The sequence below is a fragment of the Chinchilla lanigera genome, unplaced genomic scaffold, assembly GCF_000276665.1.
Source record: "Chinchilla lanigera isolate Chin_1 unplaced genomic scaffold, ChiLan1.0 scaffold00072, whole genome shotgun sequence".
NCBI classification, from domain to species: domain Eukaryota; kingdom Metazoa; phylum Chordata; class Mammalia; order Rodentia; family Chinchillidae; genus Chinchilla; species Chinchilla lanigera.
The window spans coordinates 5,518,519-5,537,698 of record NW_004955473.1 but is presented as its reverse complement, the minus strand read 5'-3'; the positions used below and the strand labels follow the sequence as shown (position 1 = coordinate 5,537,698).

Here is a 19,180-nt window from a genome sequence, read left to right as displayed (position 1 = left end):
ACCATTACATTAATTGTAAAAGCATGAATTCTCTACCTTTTTAATGGTTTTTTTTTAACTTTTTGTTTCTATTTTTGTTTTTTGTTTTCTGAGACAGGACCTCACTATGTAGTCCAAGCTGGCCTGGACTCACTATACAGCCCAGAGTGGCCTCAAACTTGCAGTAATCCTCCCTGCCTCAGCCTCTCCAGTGCTGGCATTACAGGTGTGTGGCACCATATCCAGACCTACCTTTTTAAAAGTCAGTTTTTGGAATCAAATATCTAGTCTGTAAATTTAGAAAGTAGGAATGTAATGTTAACATCAAACTTGAAAATAAATTTAACTTGTCCTTGGCTGATAGGATAGCTCAGTGGTACAGCACTTGCCTAGGATATACAAAACCCTGGCTTGATCTCCAGTACCACAAAAATCAATAATAAAAATTTAAACATTTACCTCATTTCAAGTGTTTTAAATACTTGCATGGTGCTGCCTAGATATTCTTACTTAGACTTTCTTTAAAATTTTTCATCATTGAAAATGTAAACACATTATTATTTACATCATTTTTTTTTGTCTTTTTGAGACAGGATCTCGCTATGCAGTTCAGGCTGGCCTTGAGCTCACTTTGTAGCCCAGGCTGGCCTCAAACTCTCAGTGATCCTCCTGCCTCAGCCTCCCGTGTGCTGGGATTACAGGTGTGCGCCCCCATGCCTAGCTACATCATATAATTTTAATTTGACAAGTAGTTAATGTTAAAATAAAAGCAAAGTTGAACAGCAACAATATGTTTTGCATACTATTATGAAACATGCTAACATAAGACTAAGACTGTTGAAAATGTAGGATATGAACCTCAAAATAAAAATCTTCTGAAAAATAAATTCGATAAATTTATATAAGGCATAGCAGTAAAGATCTGGGTATGATTTGTCCCCAAAAAGCTAATATGCTGGAAGGCACAGTGCCCAGTATAATGGTACTGAGGTGCTGGGGCCTTTTAGAGATGGTGATTCAGACTTTAAGATGGATTACCCTCTTCTCAGGTGTGAGTTGAGTCTCATGAGAGTATACTCTTGATCTTGAGTAACTGGATTAATTACCACAAGAGTGGGTTGTTAAAGAACCAGTACGACTTCTTCTGTCCACTGTATTGCTTCCTCTCTCACTATGTGATTTCTATACTATCAACCATCACTGGAGCCAAAGCCAGCACCATGCTCTTGACTTCTAAAACTATCAGGCAAAAAAAAAAAACAAACCTCTTTTTTTTTTAATAAAATAGCCTCAGGTATTTTGCTGTAGCCACATAAAAAGGACTAAAATAGTAAACATGTTAAAAAGCATCCATACTTTCACTGACTCAAGAGGGAAATGATCCAGTTTTAGCACCAAATAAATTAGGAGAAAAATACATAAATGAATGAGGAACCTATAGATGTTAAAAGATATGGACAATATATTGCACAATGGCCCATTGCAGATCCTATAGATACTGATTTTTCTTTAAAGAATGACTTTTTCAAAGTGTAATTAGGCTGGTCATGGTGGCATATGCCTATAATACCAGCACTCAAGAGCTTGAGCAAGAAATTATCATAAGCTCAAGGCCAAATGAACTTCATAAGGAGACCCTATCTCAAAAACACCAAAAAAAGTTAATTAAAATGAAAATACTTATGAAACAATTGGAAATCAGAATATATACTAGATATTTGATGTTGTTAAAGAATTACTGGGGTAATAATTATGCTTTTAGAAAGAATCCTTATATTTTAGAGTATTTTCGTGTAGTGGAATACAGCTAAAATGACATATCTGAGATTTACTTGAAAATAATCCAAGAAAGGGGAAAATGAACTGGGGATATAAATGGTATAGGACTGGTTGGAAACTGTTGGGAAGGGGTGATAAGTACATGGACACTCATTACTCTGTGTAGTTTTCCTTATGTTTGAAATTATTCAGTGTGTAAAAAAGGGCATATTAATCATGATGTTCTGAAACAACTTCTACTGCTTTCACAAGTAATGCTTTAATATTTTATGCAACGTTTACAAAAGATTTGCAAATAAGACAGTATGTCAGAGTAATTATATTCTAGCACAAAGAAGATTACTTTAAAAATACAATTTTTTTCTTCTAATTAGCCTTTATTCTGAGGAGCTTCTTGGTAGATCATGTACTAGGTTATAAAATTCATGTGAACTTTTATGCACACAATCATAAGATCAAGTACATGTTTCTTTAATTATATATATTTTAAGCTGCCAATAATAAAAAGTCAGAGGCCAGCAAATGAAATACAATAAAAATGAAATATTTATTCTTTTGGCTCAATAATGAAGTTAGGGGGCTGGAGATATAGCTCAGCGGCACAAGCGCCTGCCTGTCAAGTGCAAGGTCCTGAGTTTGATTCCCAGTACCAAAAAAAAAAAAAAAAAAAAAAAAAGGATGTTAACTTACTATTCCATTTAGTAATACCAATTCCCTGCATGCAGATGATCAATACATTACAATAAATTGTTTTGTAAAAGGAATTAACATTAAACTTTAGTTTTGTCAAAAAATAAAAATTCGTATCATGTTAGGTAACTGCACAACTTTGCTACTTTGTTCATAGATAAAAAGGACAAAGTCTATGTAATACTTTTAATAGCTTTAGTGCAGCAGGAGTTAAAAATATAAGCCTAGTTTGCATATCATAAATGGCTTGAAGGCTATCAGTAATGCATGTTAATATTGCCCATGCTGCTCATTCAATCCATTCTTCACAAGTCTTGATTAGAAAAAGTCACATATTGGTGGTAGAATGAACTCAACCAACTTTATGCTTCCATGTCCAGTAGAATAGTTTGAAGTTATTTAAAAATGCCTTTACTTCTGCATTTTGAATTCAACTTGAGGGTCATATGATGTCTTTCTTGATTTCAAAGAAACATACCACATATAGCCTTTCAAAACCTTTACTTCATACTTTGCTAAAAATATGTCCAAAACTTGTTCCAACATAAATAATGTAAAAATATGATCAATTTTATTTGTCAGGATTTTGTACATAAGAAAATTATTTTCAAGTTGATGGCATGGCAATTTATTTTACACTACGTTTTTGCTTCTTATTTTCAATCACAATTCCAAACTTTTGAATCCGTAGGAATTTTCAACAGATAGTTTCCTAAAATAAACTTTAGACAATGGGTTTTGTGGATTTCTTTGTTATATTTTCCAGCGTTCTAACAGGAAATACACTGGTGAAAATCTCAAACTTAGACCATAATGTACCAATTAAAATACAACTCTTTTACCTATGATTTCAGTACAATAATGGCAAAAGCACTATTTTCAATATGCGTGAGGTTTATGGTCACTTCCTTTTAAACTCCAGTGCTTCGTCTTTCTCACCAAATTAAAAATTAAAACACAATGTATCCCTTGAAATAAATCTACAGGTTCTTAGAACACGAGTTATTTGAAATGTGGTTGAAAACAATGCAAACACAGGAAGTACACTGAAATATTTTCATTTTTAAAAGCAATCCATCAGGAAAACAAATGCTATTTTAACTAACCTTCTTTTCCCCTCTTTCCAGAATTGTTGTAATGTCTTCATCTGTCAGCTCACTTTCTTTAGAAGCAAAAACATGGGTGGCTCCATGACGTATCATTTGTAACATTTCCTCTTTTGCCAGCTTGTTAGACTGTTGGTCAATGAGTCTTCCTAATAATAAAAATTAAAATTGCATGCAGTCAATCAATTTTATTTCAAAGAAAGCATAGCCTAATAGCTCTATTCAGATAATGTCACATTAACCCATACATAAAGCAGTTTTATTAAGAAAACATCAGTGAGCTTTAAAATTGTTTAATGACGGCCTTACAAGTGTTCCTTCTACCATATTTTCTTTCACACCATGAATTTCCTTCAGTTAAAACCCAGAAGGAAAGAAACTTCTTTTTCATGTCCAAACTTTGCCTTTCAGATCAAATTTCTTTGTATACAAAGATACCCTCTAAGTAAAGTATTGTATAGCTAAACATCCTAACCGCTAAATAATATCAGATACTTGCAAAGGTATCCCAGAGACATACCAACAAGCTAGTTATGTCCAACTACTCCATATACTGAATACAAGGTTTTCAATTAGGAAGATTTCAATTCACATCTTGTAATCAATTTTTTCCTCTAAGCTTGTAAATTTTGGCAAAACTTTATTACAAGTGTTCTCCTTTAAAGAAATTTGTTTTTGAAAAAACCACCTAATTAAGGTTATACATATAAATACCTTGTTGTATAACAATTGAATCAAGTCTCAGTTTTATCTCAGCTCTCTCTACAATCCTTTCTTCAACGGTATTGTCAGTGATGAGACGGAATACACGTACTGGCTTCTTCTGGCCAATACGATGTGCTCGATCCTAATAGAAAGAGTCCTAAAATTTAGAGTATAGCCATACATGCTGTAAAATTCTAAAAGTAAAATTAGTTCATCTCATTAGACCTATAACTTTTGAAAGGAGGATGATGAATGCTAAACATGTCCACAGATGCCCTAGGAGTAAAGAAATCTGCCACTACTAAGAGACTTCCAGAAGGACAAAAGGCAAAGCCCATTTAAGATGAGGACAAGAGGCAGCAAAAATTTCTGTATTGAGTTACTAAGTAACTTTAAGCCACTAAACACAAACATCTTCCAGGTTAGCAAGGAGTTTTATAAGCAAGGAATAAAGTAGATAGCAAGGGTTGCTATGGTGGCAAAAAGTCTGCTTTATCTCATTATCAAGCAGTTCTTTTTGCTCGCCAAGGCAATACAGGGTTATGTAGCAAAAGGTTGTAAAAATTAGTGGGATATTAACATCCTTACTATGTAGTGGTCTAGAATAATCCTATGGTTTATAACCGGCAAAGGCTACAGGTGGCAACTTCTGGTAACCTAAGAATAGTGATTTTAAAACATGGGAACTGATAGAGCAAATTGATAAAGAGAGGAGGGCAGGAGAGGAAAAAAACACTAATGAAACAGGGTTCAAAACAACCCCTGTACTAAATATAAAGTGCTAAAACCCAATGAAGTTTCAATAGAGTACATTAAAAGGGAATGTAATCACCTATACACACTTAAAATTTTAAACTCCAACCAGCAATAAGTCCTGGAAGACTTATTACTTTTAAGGAAATGAAATGCTATCGCCACCAGGTTTTCCACTTCAGTACCACTATAACTTACCGGGGCTTACTCTTAACTCGGTTATATATAACATAGTCTGAATTCATGTTAAGTAGTGATAATTATGATTTGAAAATATCCTAGAGGTCAATATTTTTCAATTCTCTATTATAAAAGGAAGGAATTCTAAATTATACCTCATTGGTATATGACTTTTCAATGTTTCCAAAAAGACAGTCAATAGCCCTAATTTATTCTTCGGATTTTGGATGCACAGCAATTTTGCATCTTTTTACTTCTGAAATTACATTTCTTTACTATAAAATGTTAGTATCCTCTCCAATTTTCAGGAACAGGAAAAAAAACCTAACACTTCTATTTGATGACAAAACCCAAGATTTGAGATGTGTTTGTTTTCATTTCTTCTTTTTCTCAGTTAGCTCAGTGACTTGACTTTACAGGATAACCTACCCTAACTTCTGTAAAACCTCCCCCAAATTGTTATCCTTTAATCATAAATTACCTTTGTGCTACATAATAACAATAATATTCCGAGCTATGATAAATTGCTGACATCATTACAGATTACTAACCATAGCTTGAAGATCAACCTGTGGATTCCAGTCTGAATCATAGAGGATGACCACATCAGCACTTGCCAAGTTAATTCCAAGACCTCCAGCCCTGGTACTCAGCATAAAGATGAATTTGCTACTGTTAGGAACATTAAAGGCCTCTATTGCTTCCTTTTTCATTAATAAAGGAACAAAAATGAGAAAAAAGTTACCAGAGTCTTAAAAATATTTTAACATGCAGACAGAAAATCTTTACACATTTTATAATATTCTTTCTAAAAATTCTTTATAATATTCATTGATTTTCAAAAATATTTACGCACATTTTCTATATATCATACTCTGAATGGTTGTAGAAAACATAATACATTAAATGAACATCTTTGAAAGCTTATATCAATAGACAGAGTAATAGCAGACAAATTTAACTAAGCAAGTAATTAATTTAGATTCTTTTAAAACAACAATAGTGAAAATGTCCTAATTGAATAAGAGCAGAAATGTATCTGGAGAGTAGAATATCAGAAATCCCAACTTCAATCCCATTAGCTTATGAGGGATTGAGAAAGTGGACATGGCTTAGATGATCAACCAAGAGAGAACGAAGTTTAGAGATGCGAATCAGCAGTAGATAATAGACACAGTAAGAAGGTAAGGCTTTTATCACTATGACAACAAGGAACAAACAAGTCAATATGAGGAAAATCAAGTAGTCCATTCCAGGTGTATTTAGTAAAGAATCTTAAAGATTAATGATATGTTAATAACCATTTTATAAAGATCTCACACAAATTAATTAGAAAAATACGGACTCCAATAGAAAAATGATTTCCCAAAACACGAACAATTCACAGAACAAACACAAATAGACAAAACACACAAGAATAATGTTCAATCTCACTAATAATTAAATGCAAACTAGAACAACATAATACCAATTTTTGAAAATTAAAAAAAATGATAATACTCAATGTTGACGAGGGGGCGGTGCGACCGGCACTCTCATACATTGCTGCTGGGAGTTTAAATTGGTACAAACTTTCTGGAAAGCAATTTGGCAATATGCATCAAGAGCCTTAAAAATGTTCATACCCTTTGACCCAGTAATTCCACTTCTAGGAATTTATCCTAAGGAAATAATCAGAGATGAGCACAAAATTTATGTGTAAGGATTTTCACTGTACATCATTTATCATAGTGAAAAACTGGAAATAACCTAAGTAATCAACAATAAGGGGATAACTTATGTACAGTATATCTATAGGATGAAATATTATCCTCAAATTACTTTTACAATGACTTTTTACTGACAAAAGTACAATATCATTTTGAGTAAAAAGCATCAGGATACTGAATTTTATAGTAAATATTATATAAATTACATATATGTTTTATACATTCATAAAATGATTAGCCAGAAATACATTTTCCAAATTTTCTTTAGCACTTCTATATTACTCATGTATTCACAGAATGTAGGAAGTTTTTTTGTATAGGAATGGATTGGCATGGTCAAGGCTGTAGGCAGAGGAGGTGACCCCGCTGCCGTAGTCAGCAGAGCATGTCAAAGGGGTAGTACAGAAAGCAGCATAGTGTAGTGAGAGGCATCTTGTATAGAGGAAATAGCAAAACCCAGGGTGTGAATCACAACTCTACCATTTCTTACATCTATGATTCTGCACAAGCAGTTAACCTTTCTGAAACATACTTTCACATGTAGAAAGTTATAGCAATACTTCACCTGGCTAATGGGAGAATGCACCTGAAACTTTAAGTTACCTAGCCTACAGCAGTTGCTTGAAAAATGTTAGTTTCTTTCCCTATAAAACTAAGGGGGCCAATTATGTCACAGGATGACCAGAGGTGAGCTACCTGAATCGGGTTGTAGTAATAAAGAACAAATCTAAGAAATGATAAACAATTATTTCATTAGCACTTGCACAAAATCAGAGTGAGGAATCAAATGTAGTTTTCCCCTTCTCATTGGAAAAATAGATGAAATGATGGTATGGACAACAACATTATGGAAAAGCAGGTCATCTTCAAGAAAAAGTAGACAGCTGTGATTTTGCTATATTTAAATTCAATACATGTAGCTCAAAGTATGAAGCGAAAACTTCATTTGAAATTTCAAAGACCAGAATTTAGATACAAATGGGTAATGAGCAGACAGTAATCAGAAGTACAGTCAGAAAGATTCTACCTTAGTATCCTCTTCATTCTAGAAAGAAGGCTCATCTTGAATGGTACTAGACAGGCCATGCTTAATGTAGATTTTGAGAACCTAGTCCTCGGGAACAAATCAGCAAAAGCCAAGTAAAGCTTCAAATTGCCCTCTCAGAGATTTGAGTTAAAAATCTATACAGCAATAGGTTGGGGATATAGCTCAGTGGCACAAGTGCCTGTCTGGCAAGCGCAAGGTCCTGAGTTCAATTCCCAGCACACACACACAAAAAAACCCTATACAGCAGAAAGTAACATATTATGCTCTGAAATGTTCCCTTATGTGTAAGTGCCATCACAACCATTTCCCTACTGTGAATAACAGAAATACCTTCGCTACAACCAGGCTTCAAAAAGAAAGCACACAAGACACAGAGTGGCTCTCACAGCTACAGAAAGAGAGGGATGTGGGCTGAGAATCCTGCAACCTGAAAAGGGGTACTGAAGCCAAGACAGACCTATGTAGTTTCATGATATGTGCCATGCACTGTACTACGTAGTCTAAAACTGTGTTTGTACCTATTTGCTGATGCTAAGTGTTCATCCTTATAATAGTTAAACAGAAAGAAACTCAAGATAATTAAATGGCTTGCATACAGTACAAACTAGTTTTGCTACTGAAATTCAGGTCTTCTGAAACCAAATTCAGTGCATTTTCCAGTATGCAATAAAGTCATGACTTTTTTCCAACAGCCTGAGCATAGACTTAAAACGGAAGTCAGTGACAGAGCTCTGCAAGATCACAGAAAACAAGTTAGCAAAGCTTTCCCAAAACAGTGCTTTAAAGGGCTTAAAATGCATTAGACCCATGGAATTTATTAGGAATAACCTAAAGCCCTGTAAGAATTTCCAGATGTGAAGCAAATACTGGATAGTGAGTGGCTGAATGATTCTTTCCTATAAACTAACCTTTCAGTATCCTGAGATACAAAATTCATCCTAAGCACCATACCTATGTTGTCATATTTAACTTCTCACAAATGACCTTTAAAACCAAGGTTATTCCTTTCACAGATCACTACTACATTCCATGAGTCTTAAGGGTTGCTCATAAACCAGCAAGATCTCAGCTATTCAACAGTCCAAATGGCAAAGCTCTACAGGAAGATTCAAATCCAGAAAGGACAACATAGAATCAGAGGTCAGTCTGAAAGCTGGGAAACATTTAGGGACGAAGATAGCACGGTTAGAAGAGATAAGGATGGAATGATGCAGTACCCTTTAAGTAAGTGAGTATGTCTTCAAAGACCTTGGGAAGAATGCTCTGTAAAGAGTTAGGGGGATGGATGCCAAACTGAAGACTGGAGAGGTGGCAGTGAGAAAGTCAATGTGCCTTAGCTAATAAAAAGGCAAAAGGTCAAAACTGCTTCATGAAAAACAATGCTTAACTGAACTCTTGATTTCTGAAGTCTTGTTTTATTTTCTATTTCTCACCTCTCTTTCTTCATGTGGGGTTTGTCCATCCAGTCGACAGTACTCATAACCACGCCACATACAGTAATCTTCCAAAATGTCTAGCAAGCGAGTCATCTGGCTGAAAATGAGGACCCTTGAACCTAAAACGTTTCACCAAAGAAAGCAAATTATTCACCTTGTGTAAAACTGACTTGAAATGTAAAAAAACAAAATTACTGTACATGAATATGTAGCACATCAGCACTCCACTAAACACACACACACACACACACACACACCATGAAAGGATGCCATACAAAATTAGACATCTGCTGAGTCATGCAATTTTAACGTCTTCAAAAATGCTCCACACATACTGAAGTGACTCAAAGTCTGCCTTTGCTTTGTCCTAAGGATAAGAGATTGGTCCATGTGATCTCTCACTGACCTACTGCGGTAGTTTCCCAACTAGTCTCCTGGTTCTAGTCTCTCATCTTCAGTACATTCCCCCATGCTGCTGCCTGCTTGGCTTCCTAACATAACAGCTCTAGTTAAGTCACTCTCTACAGCCAAATCTTTAACTTTTTCTCTGCCCTCAAAATAAAAGTCTAAAACTCCTGAAAGCATGGTTTAAGAAACCCTGCACAATTAGACCCCATCCATCATCCCACATTCACCAACCGTCACACTAACCCAAACAGTATAAGCACCCCCTAGTCCTTATTTCACACCTGTTTCACTGCCCGAGAAAACCGTTCCTCATCTTTTGTCCCGTGGTTCACTCCTACACATTATCCGGTGCTCACTTCAAACATCATCCCTGGGAAGACTTTCCCAACTCCCAATGTCTCAATATATCATAGCGCTCATCACAGTGAACTACAACTATTCTTCCTCACTGCACTGTAGGTGTGTCCAAGGCAGAGACCATTGTCTTATTCACCTCTCAACACCCAATTTATAGTACAATTCCTAGAAAATGGCAAGTACTCAACAGTGTCTGCTAATCGAGTGAATAAATGAATGAATGTGGAAGTTTTTATTCATATAAAAATAATTAACATGAATTTATTCCATGCTAATTAAAAATTCACTACTCACCCTGTTCTTTGAGTCTTGCCAACAGCTTATCTAAAACTACCATTTTACCACTGTTGCTGACAATATGCTCATCTGTGGTATAAGGTGGGCCAGGCTCAGCACCATCAAACAAATACGGATGATTACAACACTTCCGAAGCTGCATCAGAATGTTTAAGAGTCTCATCTTGTCCATCTTCCCAGCAGAGTTTAAAACATCAATGTCTTTCATCAGGATTTTTGTATACCTAAAATGTTAAGCTATAATTAATCATCAACTACTAGAATGGTTAAGGCTATAAAGAGAATTTCCCTTAACAATTAGATTAGATTCCTCTTTAAAGATACAAAATGAAATCTAACTTGAAGCCTAAGGGTACAGTTCAGTGATAAAACACATGCATAGCATGTGTGAGGCCCTGGCTTCAATCCCAGGCACCAAAACAATTTTTGAGACTAAATCTGAAAACCAAGAAACTAATGAAGATTTTAACATTTTAACTTGTATGTTGCTTACAGACCTGTTTGCTCCTGGTTTATCCACTGGTAATAACTGCCACCAGCTGCTAATGACTCAGGGAATTATATCTGAGAATTTTTCATTCGTTACAAAATTTACTAAAAGTTGGTCTCCAACACAAAAACATGTTTGAGCTAAAAACAATCTCAGTTTCTTATTCTTATCTTCACAGGTCATTTTTTGTCTATCCTGCTAAACATTTTTTCATTATCTTTTCTAGAACTTCATTCACGCAAAAAGAGACCTACAAATGTAAATGATCAATAACAGTACATAATTATAGTAACAGCCAAGACATACTGAATGCAAGTGCCAGATATTATGTCAAGGAATGTGTATGATTCACCCCCCTAAAACTTCACAACTCTAAAGTCTGTACTAGTACCATCCTTGTATTACAGATAGAAACTGAGGCAAATGAAAGAAGTTAAATTTACTTGGGGTCATAAAAAGGGACAAAGCAAAGTTTGAGCTTGTATATGAGTTCAAACAATATACTCAATCTCTATACTCATTTTATAATAGGAAAAACATTATAGGTTTTATAACTACAACCTACTGCTATTCATGCAAGCAGTATTTTGCTTCTTTTAGCAGAACTGTTATATTACTAACATGTTCCATTTATGACTCTTTGTGACTCCCCTTGTCAATTTCTGCTTTGCTTATATTTATCAATCCATTCAAGCTTCTATTTCTGTAAGATCCACAATCACAAATTTTTCATTATCAGTAACATTATGGCTATAATTATTTTCACTGATGGAAAAAGCAACTGTAACTAACAAGTATACCAGTGGCATTATCCCCTAACCCTAAAATCATTCTCATAAGCTAATTATTATTATTCCCATTTTACAGAAAAGAAACAGGTTATGTAACTTGCCCAGACTAAATAGCTATGAAAAGGCAATGCATGGAATTCAAACACAGAACTATAGACTCCAAAATCTTTACTATTTCTCAGGGGTCAAATAAGATACTTTCTATTATATTTGAACTATATGACTTACCATAGATATATAAGATGTAATTTTTAAATTAAAGGTACAACTGAACAACTACAAAGCTAATTTTCAGTAAGTTCTTACATACAAACACAAATAAATGGAAATGGAAATACAATAGCTCACCATTCTCGTTGCATCTTACTCAGTCCCAAGTAAATCTTTATTTCCTTTTTAGGAGGCAGACTCTTCTCTACATCAGTTTTTATACGACGCAACAAAAATGGTTTTAAAACCTAAAAGTGATAGCTCTTGTAAAAACGTGTAACACAGTTAATATTACGGACTATGTATTTATTAACAACACTGTGAAATTTACTTCCCACTGCATAATCAGACAACCAATACCAGTTTCCAACTTTCTTGGTAAAGAAGCACTAAGTAATAGGCCATTAGAAAATCAGAACAATGGGCTAGGGGTGTTGCTCAGGGGAAAAACACATACTTAGCATTCACAAGGTGCAGTTTAATTCCCAGCAGCTTAAAAAATTAGAGGACCTAACATAGACATTTATGATGTGATGGCACAAAATACATTAAACGTTAAGACAGCAAGAACCTGGTGTCTCCGTGAAGGCATATCACACTTGCCTGAAACTCCTGCCTAAGATCAGTGAACAGTACCACAAATTGCGGCAGCAGAACCTAAAGTTACAGGGAGCCTCAAATGTGAGCCTGTCTGACACTCAAAATGGCAATGTGCCCAAAAAAACAACAAGAGTTGGAAGAAAAGTTTAAAAATCCCTAAAACATTCTATAAATGTGGGTTTGTCCTAAGTTTAAAATGGAGCTGTGCCTGAAGAAACAGGGAAAGTTGGGAATGCTAAGAAATCTCTAAAACATTCTGTGAATGCGAGCCTGTCAGAAGCTCAACGTGAAGAGGAGCCTGAAGAAACAGGGAGTGTTAAAAAAAAGTTTAAAAATCTCTAAAACATACTGTGAATGTGAGCTTGTCAGAAGCTCAAAGTGGAGATGAGCCTGAAGAAATGGTGGAAAATGTCAACATTCGAAAGGCCCCCCAGAAATCTCCTATGTTAACCAATGAAGAAGCAGCAACATGGTCTCCTGATTCAGAATCGAAAAAGAAAAAGAGAAAAATCGTGAATGATGCTGGGCCTGATTTAAAAAAAAAAAAAAAAAACACTGAAGAAAGCACCAAGACCCCTGAACAATCTAAAGATAGTGTGGGGAAGTCAGATGGTGAGGAAGGTGACTGCAAGTGCCAAGCCTGCCCCTGGGACTGACAGGAGCTTTTCAGGATACTGCTTTTGCTTCTCTATCTAATCTTGACAATGAAAACACTCCGAAGGCAATAAAGGAAATGGGTTTCACAAACATGACTGAAATGCAACATAAAACTATTAGACCACCCCTGGAAGGCAGGGATCTGTTAACAGCTGCAAAAACAGGCACTTCTCATCCCTGTGATTGAACTCATTAAGTTAAAGTTCATCCCAGGAATGAAACAGGGGCCCTTATTCTGTCACCTACCACAGAAGTGCCCATGCAGACTTTTGGTGTTCTTAAAGAACTGATGACTCACCACGTTCACACAAACGGTTGATAATGGGCGGCAATAACAGATCTGCGGAAGCACAGAAACTTACTAATAGGATCAACATCACTGCGGCCACACCAGACCACCTCCTGGACCATATATGCGGTATGCAATATTCCACAAGGTTTATGTATAAAAACCTACAGTGTCTGGTTGTTGATGAGGTAGATCGTACCTTGGAAGCTGGGTTTGAGGAAGAATTGAATAAAATTATTAAACTTCTGCCAATATGTGGACAGATCATGCTCTTTTCTTCCATGCAAACTCAAAAAGTTGAAGACCAAGCAAGGATTTCTTCAAAAAAGGAGCCACTGTATGTTGGTGTAGATGACAAAACTACTGCCACAGTGGATGGTCTTCAGCAGGGATATGTCCCTCTGAAAAGAGATTCCTTCTGCTCTTTACATTCCTTAATAAGGACCGAAAGAAAAAACTGATGGTCTCCTTTTCAGCCTGCACATCTGTAAAACACCACTACAAGTTGCTGAACTACATTGATTTGCCAGACTTGGCCATTCTTGGAAAGCAAAAGCAAAATAAGTGTACAGTGACATTCTCCCAGTTCTGTACTGAAGATTCAGGCATACTTTTGTGTACAGATGTGGTAGCAAAAGGTTTGACTATTACTGAAGTCGCTTAGATCATTCAGTATGACCCTCCAGATGACCCTACGGAATATATTCACTGTGTGGATAGAAAAGCCAGCAGTCTAAGCAGAAAAGGGCATATCTTGCTCATTTTACATCCTGAAGAGTTGGGCTGCCTTCCTTACCTGAAGCAATCCAAGGTTCCATTAAGTAAATGTGACTTTTCCTGGTCTAAAATTTTTGACATCCAATCTCAGCTTGAAAAAGTGATTGAAAAGAGCTACTTTCTTCATAAATCAGCCCAGGAAGCATGCAAGTCATACACAGAGCAAATGATTCCCACTCTCTGAAGCAGATATTTTATGTTAATAACGGAAATTTGCCCCAGCTTGCTCTGTCATTTGGTCTCAAGGTGCGTCCTTTTGCTGATCTCAGTGAGAGCAGCAGCGATGTCAAGCGCAAAAAGAGAGGAGGCAGCAGTGGATTCGGCTATCAGAAAAGCAAGAAAATCGAGAATCCAAAATCTTTAAACACATTAGCAAGAAATCATCAGACAGCAGGCAGTTCTCTCACGGAAGCCAAATTCCCTTGATCTTGAGTAACTCTCTTAAACTTTTTTCCCTTACAAAGAAATTTTTGTAGCCCTTCAAGTCTTTCTCATCTTTGCTTGTGATCCTACAATGTTTTAATTTTAAATACTACCTGCAAAACTTTTTGCTACTGTTTTAATTACCAATATAATTCTTTTTTGGCCCTTTCCTTTATACTACATGAAGATTTTTGTGGTGTAGATTGATTGCTATGTTAACTTACTATGCAGAGTGACTTAGTATGCTGGACAGGTGGTGGTAATACAGAAGAAAATCTAGGTCTGCTTTTTGATTTTGTGTCCTGGACCTCAAGAGTGGATGGGAACAACTCCTGAAAATGCTGCAGTTCAAAAAGGCAGAGCGCTTCGAGAGATGCCTAAGAAGCAGCTGTAGGTAAACGGTGTTGTTTTGATGCTCCTGGCTCTAAACAACAAGCTTTCCTTTAAAAAGAATAAAGAAGGGTAATATTTAGGCTTATTGAGAGGTAGTTTGGGCTTTGGTAAAAACTTCTAACTCTGCAGCATACTTAGAAGACAAAGGCAGTTATCAGGAAACTTAAAACCAAGTCTGAGACAGTGCTCAGTGTGCACTGTTAGATTTGTTTTTTTCTTTTTTTTTTTTTCCCCCGTACCAGGAATCGAACTCACGATCTTGCGCTTGCCAGGCAGGCACTGTGCCGCTGAGCTAAATCCCCAGCCCCCATTGTTAGATTCTTTGTGAGGAAAAAAACTACCTCTTCCAGGTCCATGAAACAAACTACATGTGTAGCAAAAACTGAAATCAACAGAGAACAGAAAACACAGGGATGTGTTTCTGTGTAGGACCACTTGATTTCTGGTGAGTTTTTTGTGGTGTATTACTTCAAAATAGCTAAATTTAGTAGCAATTCAAACTGCTATCATGCCATTTAATATTCATAAGAGTCTCATTAAATATACTTACGCAGAGGGCATCAAGTGTAGAGAAAGGAGTTGGATAAATGGCACTACACTAGGAAAAAAAACAGTGTCCACCTCTATGTGACCAGTGTTATCCTGGCTGGACCTCTTTGTATTTCAGACTTTGACTACTGAACATCTGGCTTGGCTTCTTGGGTTCCTAATTCCTGGCACAAAATAACTGTTTCTTTACTACTATTTGTTTCACAAATAACTGTATTTCAAAAAATACCCAAAAGCAAAGAAAGAATATTCCCTGGACACAAGGAATGCTATTGATACGTGACCTTCCAGGTTTTTATATGCATGTTTATACATTTTACTTTGTATGAAAAGTGAAGTCATCCTCTGCCTACTACTTATAACCAGCTTATTTCGTGTTATTTTTCTATGTCATTAAATAATTACCCCCATCATTTTATATTTAAAAAAAATTAAGACAAAAAGACTTGACCACTGAATAAGCACTAAGGAATACGGTGTATGTGTGTATGTGTGAGAGTGTGCATGTTTGTGTGTGTGCATGTGTGTAAGGGAATGAGTATTGGGGATTGAACCCAGGCCCTTCACACTGAACTACAGACCCAGGCCTTTTTAAAAATTTTTCTTTTGAGACAGAGTCTTACTAAGTGACCCAAAATGGGTTTCAACTTGTGATCCACCTGCCTCAGCCTCCCAAAGTGCTAGGATTACAGGTGTGCACCACCATGTCCAGCTTGGAGAACTGTGTGTGTGTGTGTCTGTGTGTGTGTGTGTGTTTGAGACAGGGTCTCACTATGCAGTTCAGGCTGGTCTTGAGCTCACTTTGTAGCGCAGGCTGGTCTCAAATTCATAAAGATCCTCCTGCCTCAGCCTCCAGAGTGCTGGGATTACAGGCATGCACCACTACACCCAGCTTCTGAAAACTCTACTGTTTTAAAAGCTTCAGCAATATAAAAAAATCTAAACTTAAGGGGAAATCTGAAGTCAGAGCTTTGATCAAAAAGTCTACAAAAATGCAATTAAAATGCAGATCAGTTCAAAGTAGTTACATAAATAAGGAGAAAATAACTCAATGCTAAGGAAGCTGAGTGAATAGAGAAAAAAGATAATCAGTATAGCTAGAAGACAGATTCTATCACAAGAAAATAATAGTGTTCCAATCTGTAGAGTACTACTTACAATGTGCCAGACACTGTACTGTGAACTTTACATGTAGTATTTGCTCCTTGTGATAAATACTTCAGTGAAATGTGATTATTTCAATGTTACTAATTTCACCGAAGTCACTTTGCTAATAAATGGCAGAAGCAGAATTCAACCCTAGACCAAGATGGTTCTGAAATCACTCAGTCCCTGATTAGGTGTCAGGATCCAAGGCAAGTTCTTTAAATTAATAACCTGAAATTTCTTTACTCGTTGATCCAAAAAATATTTATGGTAAGCGTATTTTAAAGTTTTCTATGACATGGAGAATGATATCTATTTGCATACTTTAATGTTTTTCTACAACATAGAGAATGATACCTATTTCTAAGTCTGGTATGGATACTGTGGTAGTACATGTGTAGATATTAATTATGAGAGATATTTAGTAAACTGTAACTCATTATTAAAGTTCATAGGAGATTTAAAAAGGGAAGAGTATAAAGTAAAACTTCTGGTTTCTGATTTGGGCCGCTTGTATTAAGAGAGATTTTTAAGAGTTAAACTGCTGTAACAAAATTTATGAGAGCTCAATTTTGAGAGTGACCTATATGCCCATTTAAAACTGACTGGATAAAAGAAATGTAATATATGTATACACAATGGAGTACTACTCAGCCATAAAGAATGACAAGTAATTTAAAGATCAAATAAAAGGAATTTGATCAGAAACAAGGTACACTTTGTGGAGATGGGAATGCAGTCTGGAATGAGGAGCAAGAGGATGATGAGGAGGTTGTACAGAATGTTATATACACTATGATTTTTCCTATACACCCACAACTATTATAAAGCTTCATTTATATATTCAGCACAGCCACAGATTATAATAACTAATAAGTTAATCATAAAACAATTGCAACTTATGCTTTAATCAAAGTTATGCAAATGTGTTCCTCCTAACAGTTATGAATTTTTTGATTAATACTTTAATCTGTAGATGACCTTGTGTAACTAAAATCACGGAAAATAAAAATAAAAGCAAAATAAAAATAAATAAATAAAACCATGGATAAGAGAGGGATACTGTATAGAGCTTAAGAGAAAGATACAAGAAGTAAATTCGGGAGTTATCCATAATATATAGGTGGTAAGTGAAACCATGGAGTGGATTTCCCAGGGAAACCAAGCAGGAATGAGTTTTCAGCAGCAGGAGTGATTAGCAGTACTACATAGTACGGAAAAGGTAAGATGCTACATAGTACAGAAAAGGTAAGACCAAAAAGTATAGCCTGAATTCAGGAGGCAAAAAATCACTGAAGACTGTGAGACAGATTTCACTTGCCTGTAGTCAATGGATTTAGGAGTGGCCAGAAGTTAGGTAGTAGAGGAGAGGTAAGTACTCTTTCAAGAAGACAGCTGTGAAGGGAAGAAAAAGAGACTCACAGGTATAAATACAGTGTAGCAGGAGAGCAGTGTCATGTATTGTGTGTGAGGGTGAGTGGATGTGGATTTGAAAAAAATGACCCCAAACTGGGCATGGTGGTACACGCCTGTAATCCCAGTACTCAGGAGGATTGCTGTGTGTTTGAGGCCAGCCTGGGCTACATAGTGAGTCCAAGGCCAACCTCAACTACAAAATGAGATCTTGCCTCAGAAAAAAGTAAAATAAAAAATGACCCCTTGCTCCATGGGCCACAGCCCATCTGATGGGCATTTACTAAAAGCAGAGCATGGGATTGTAAATATGCACCTGTTCCAGCTCAGCAGCATCTCAGAACATTCAACTTCTCAAGAATACAACTAACAAAAGAGTGAGACCTCATACTCCAAGACTTCATGGAGGACAGGCTCAGTCTCATTCACACTAACCAACTTTCTACTTTGGACTCTGAAACCCTATATTTCCCCTTAGTTATTTCTTCTAGTTGATTTTTAAATCATTCATTCTGCAGGACACTCAGTTGAACTACAAACAAGATTATCAATATCCCACTGGCTTTACTGAAAAAAATACTTCTGACATATGGATTATGATGATAGGTCACTAGGTTACTTTTCATAGTTTTCAGGCCATTTCAGTCAAAACCACTGACTCTTCACTTGGGCTTCCTCAGGTATCTGATGGGTGACCTTGTGGTATCACTAGGCCAGAAACTCCACTCTGAGATCATGTTAATGCCATTTTCTGAACATGTGTCTCATGACAATCCCTGAAGACTGATTATGCATGCACACGCCACTGAAGACTTCACTTCCAATCCCCTTGCCCCATGCCTTAAACTGCACTGCTTCTTTACTCCATACATATTCCCTAGGGCTGAGGATATGGCTCAGTGGTAGAGCTATTGTCTTGCATGCACAAGGCCCTGGGTTTAAACCCCAGCACCACAAACAAATATTCCTAAAAGAGTTAGATATGTTTTATATAT

The 19,180-nt window shown here is 36.2% G+C and overlaps 1 protein-coding gene and 1 pseudogene across 5 annotated transcripts in view; one reads left to right on the top strand and one right to left on the bottom strand.

Annotated features, from left to right (window-relative positions):
• The window catches only part of Smarca1 (SWI/SNF related, matrix associated, actin dependent regulator of chromatin, subfamily a, member 1), a 74,126-nt gene that overhangs the window by 35,165 nt on the left and 19,781 nt on the right, over nucleotides 1–19,180 (bottom strand). For 3 of the 5 annotated variants that reach the window (XM_005401264.2, XM_005401270.2, XM_005401267.2), the window contains exons 10-16: nucleotides 12,077–12,186; nucleotides 10,445–10,671; nucleotides 9,383–9,504; nucleotides 6,818–6,853; nucleotides 5,744–5,896; nucleotides 4,269–4,401; nucleotides 3,555–3,703 (exon numbers count right to left, since the gene is read on the bottom strand). In XM_005401264.2, coding sequence (XP_005401321.1) covers nucleotides 3,555–3,703; nucleotides 4,269–4,401; nucleotides 5,744–5,896; nucleotides 6,818–6,853; nucleotides 9,383–9,504; nucleotides 10,445–10,671; nucleotides 12,077–12,186 — 930 coding nt within the window. The remainder of the gene's footprint in view (nucleotides 1–3,554; nucleotides 3,704–4,268; nucleotides 4,402–5,743; nucleotides 5,897–6,817; nucleotides 6,854–9,382; nucleotides 9,505–10,444; nucleotides 10,672–12,076; nucleotides 12,187–19,180) is intronic. The other 2 variants (XM_005401265.2, XM_005401268.2) reach the window with 1 other exon arrangement.
• LOC106150345 lies at nucleotides 12,239–14,737 on the top strand (annotated as a pseudogene).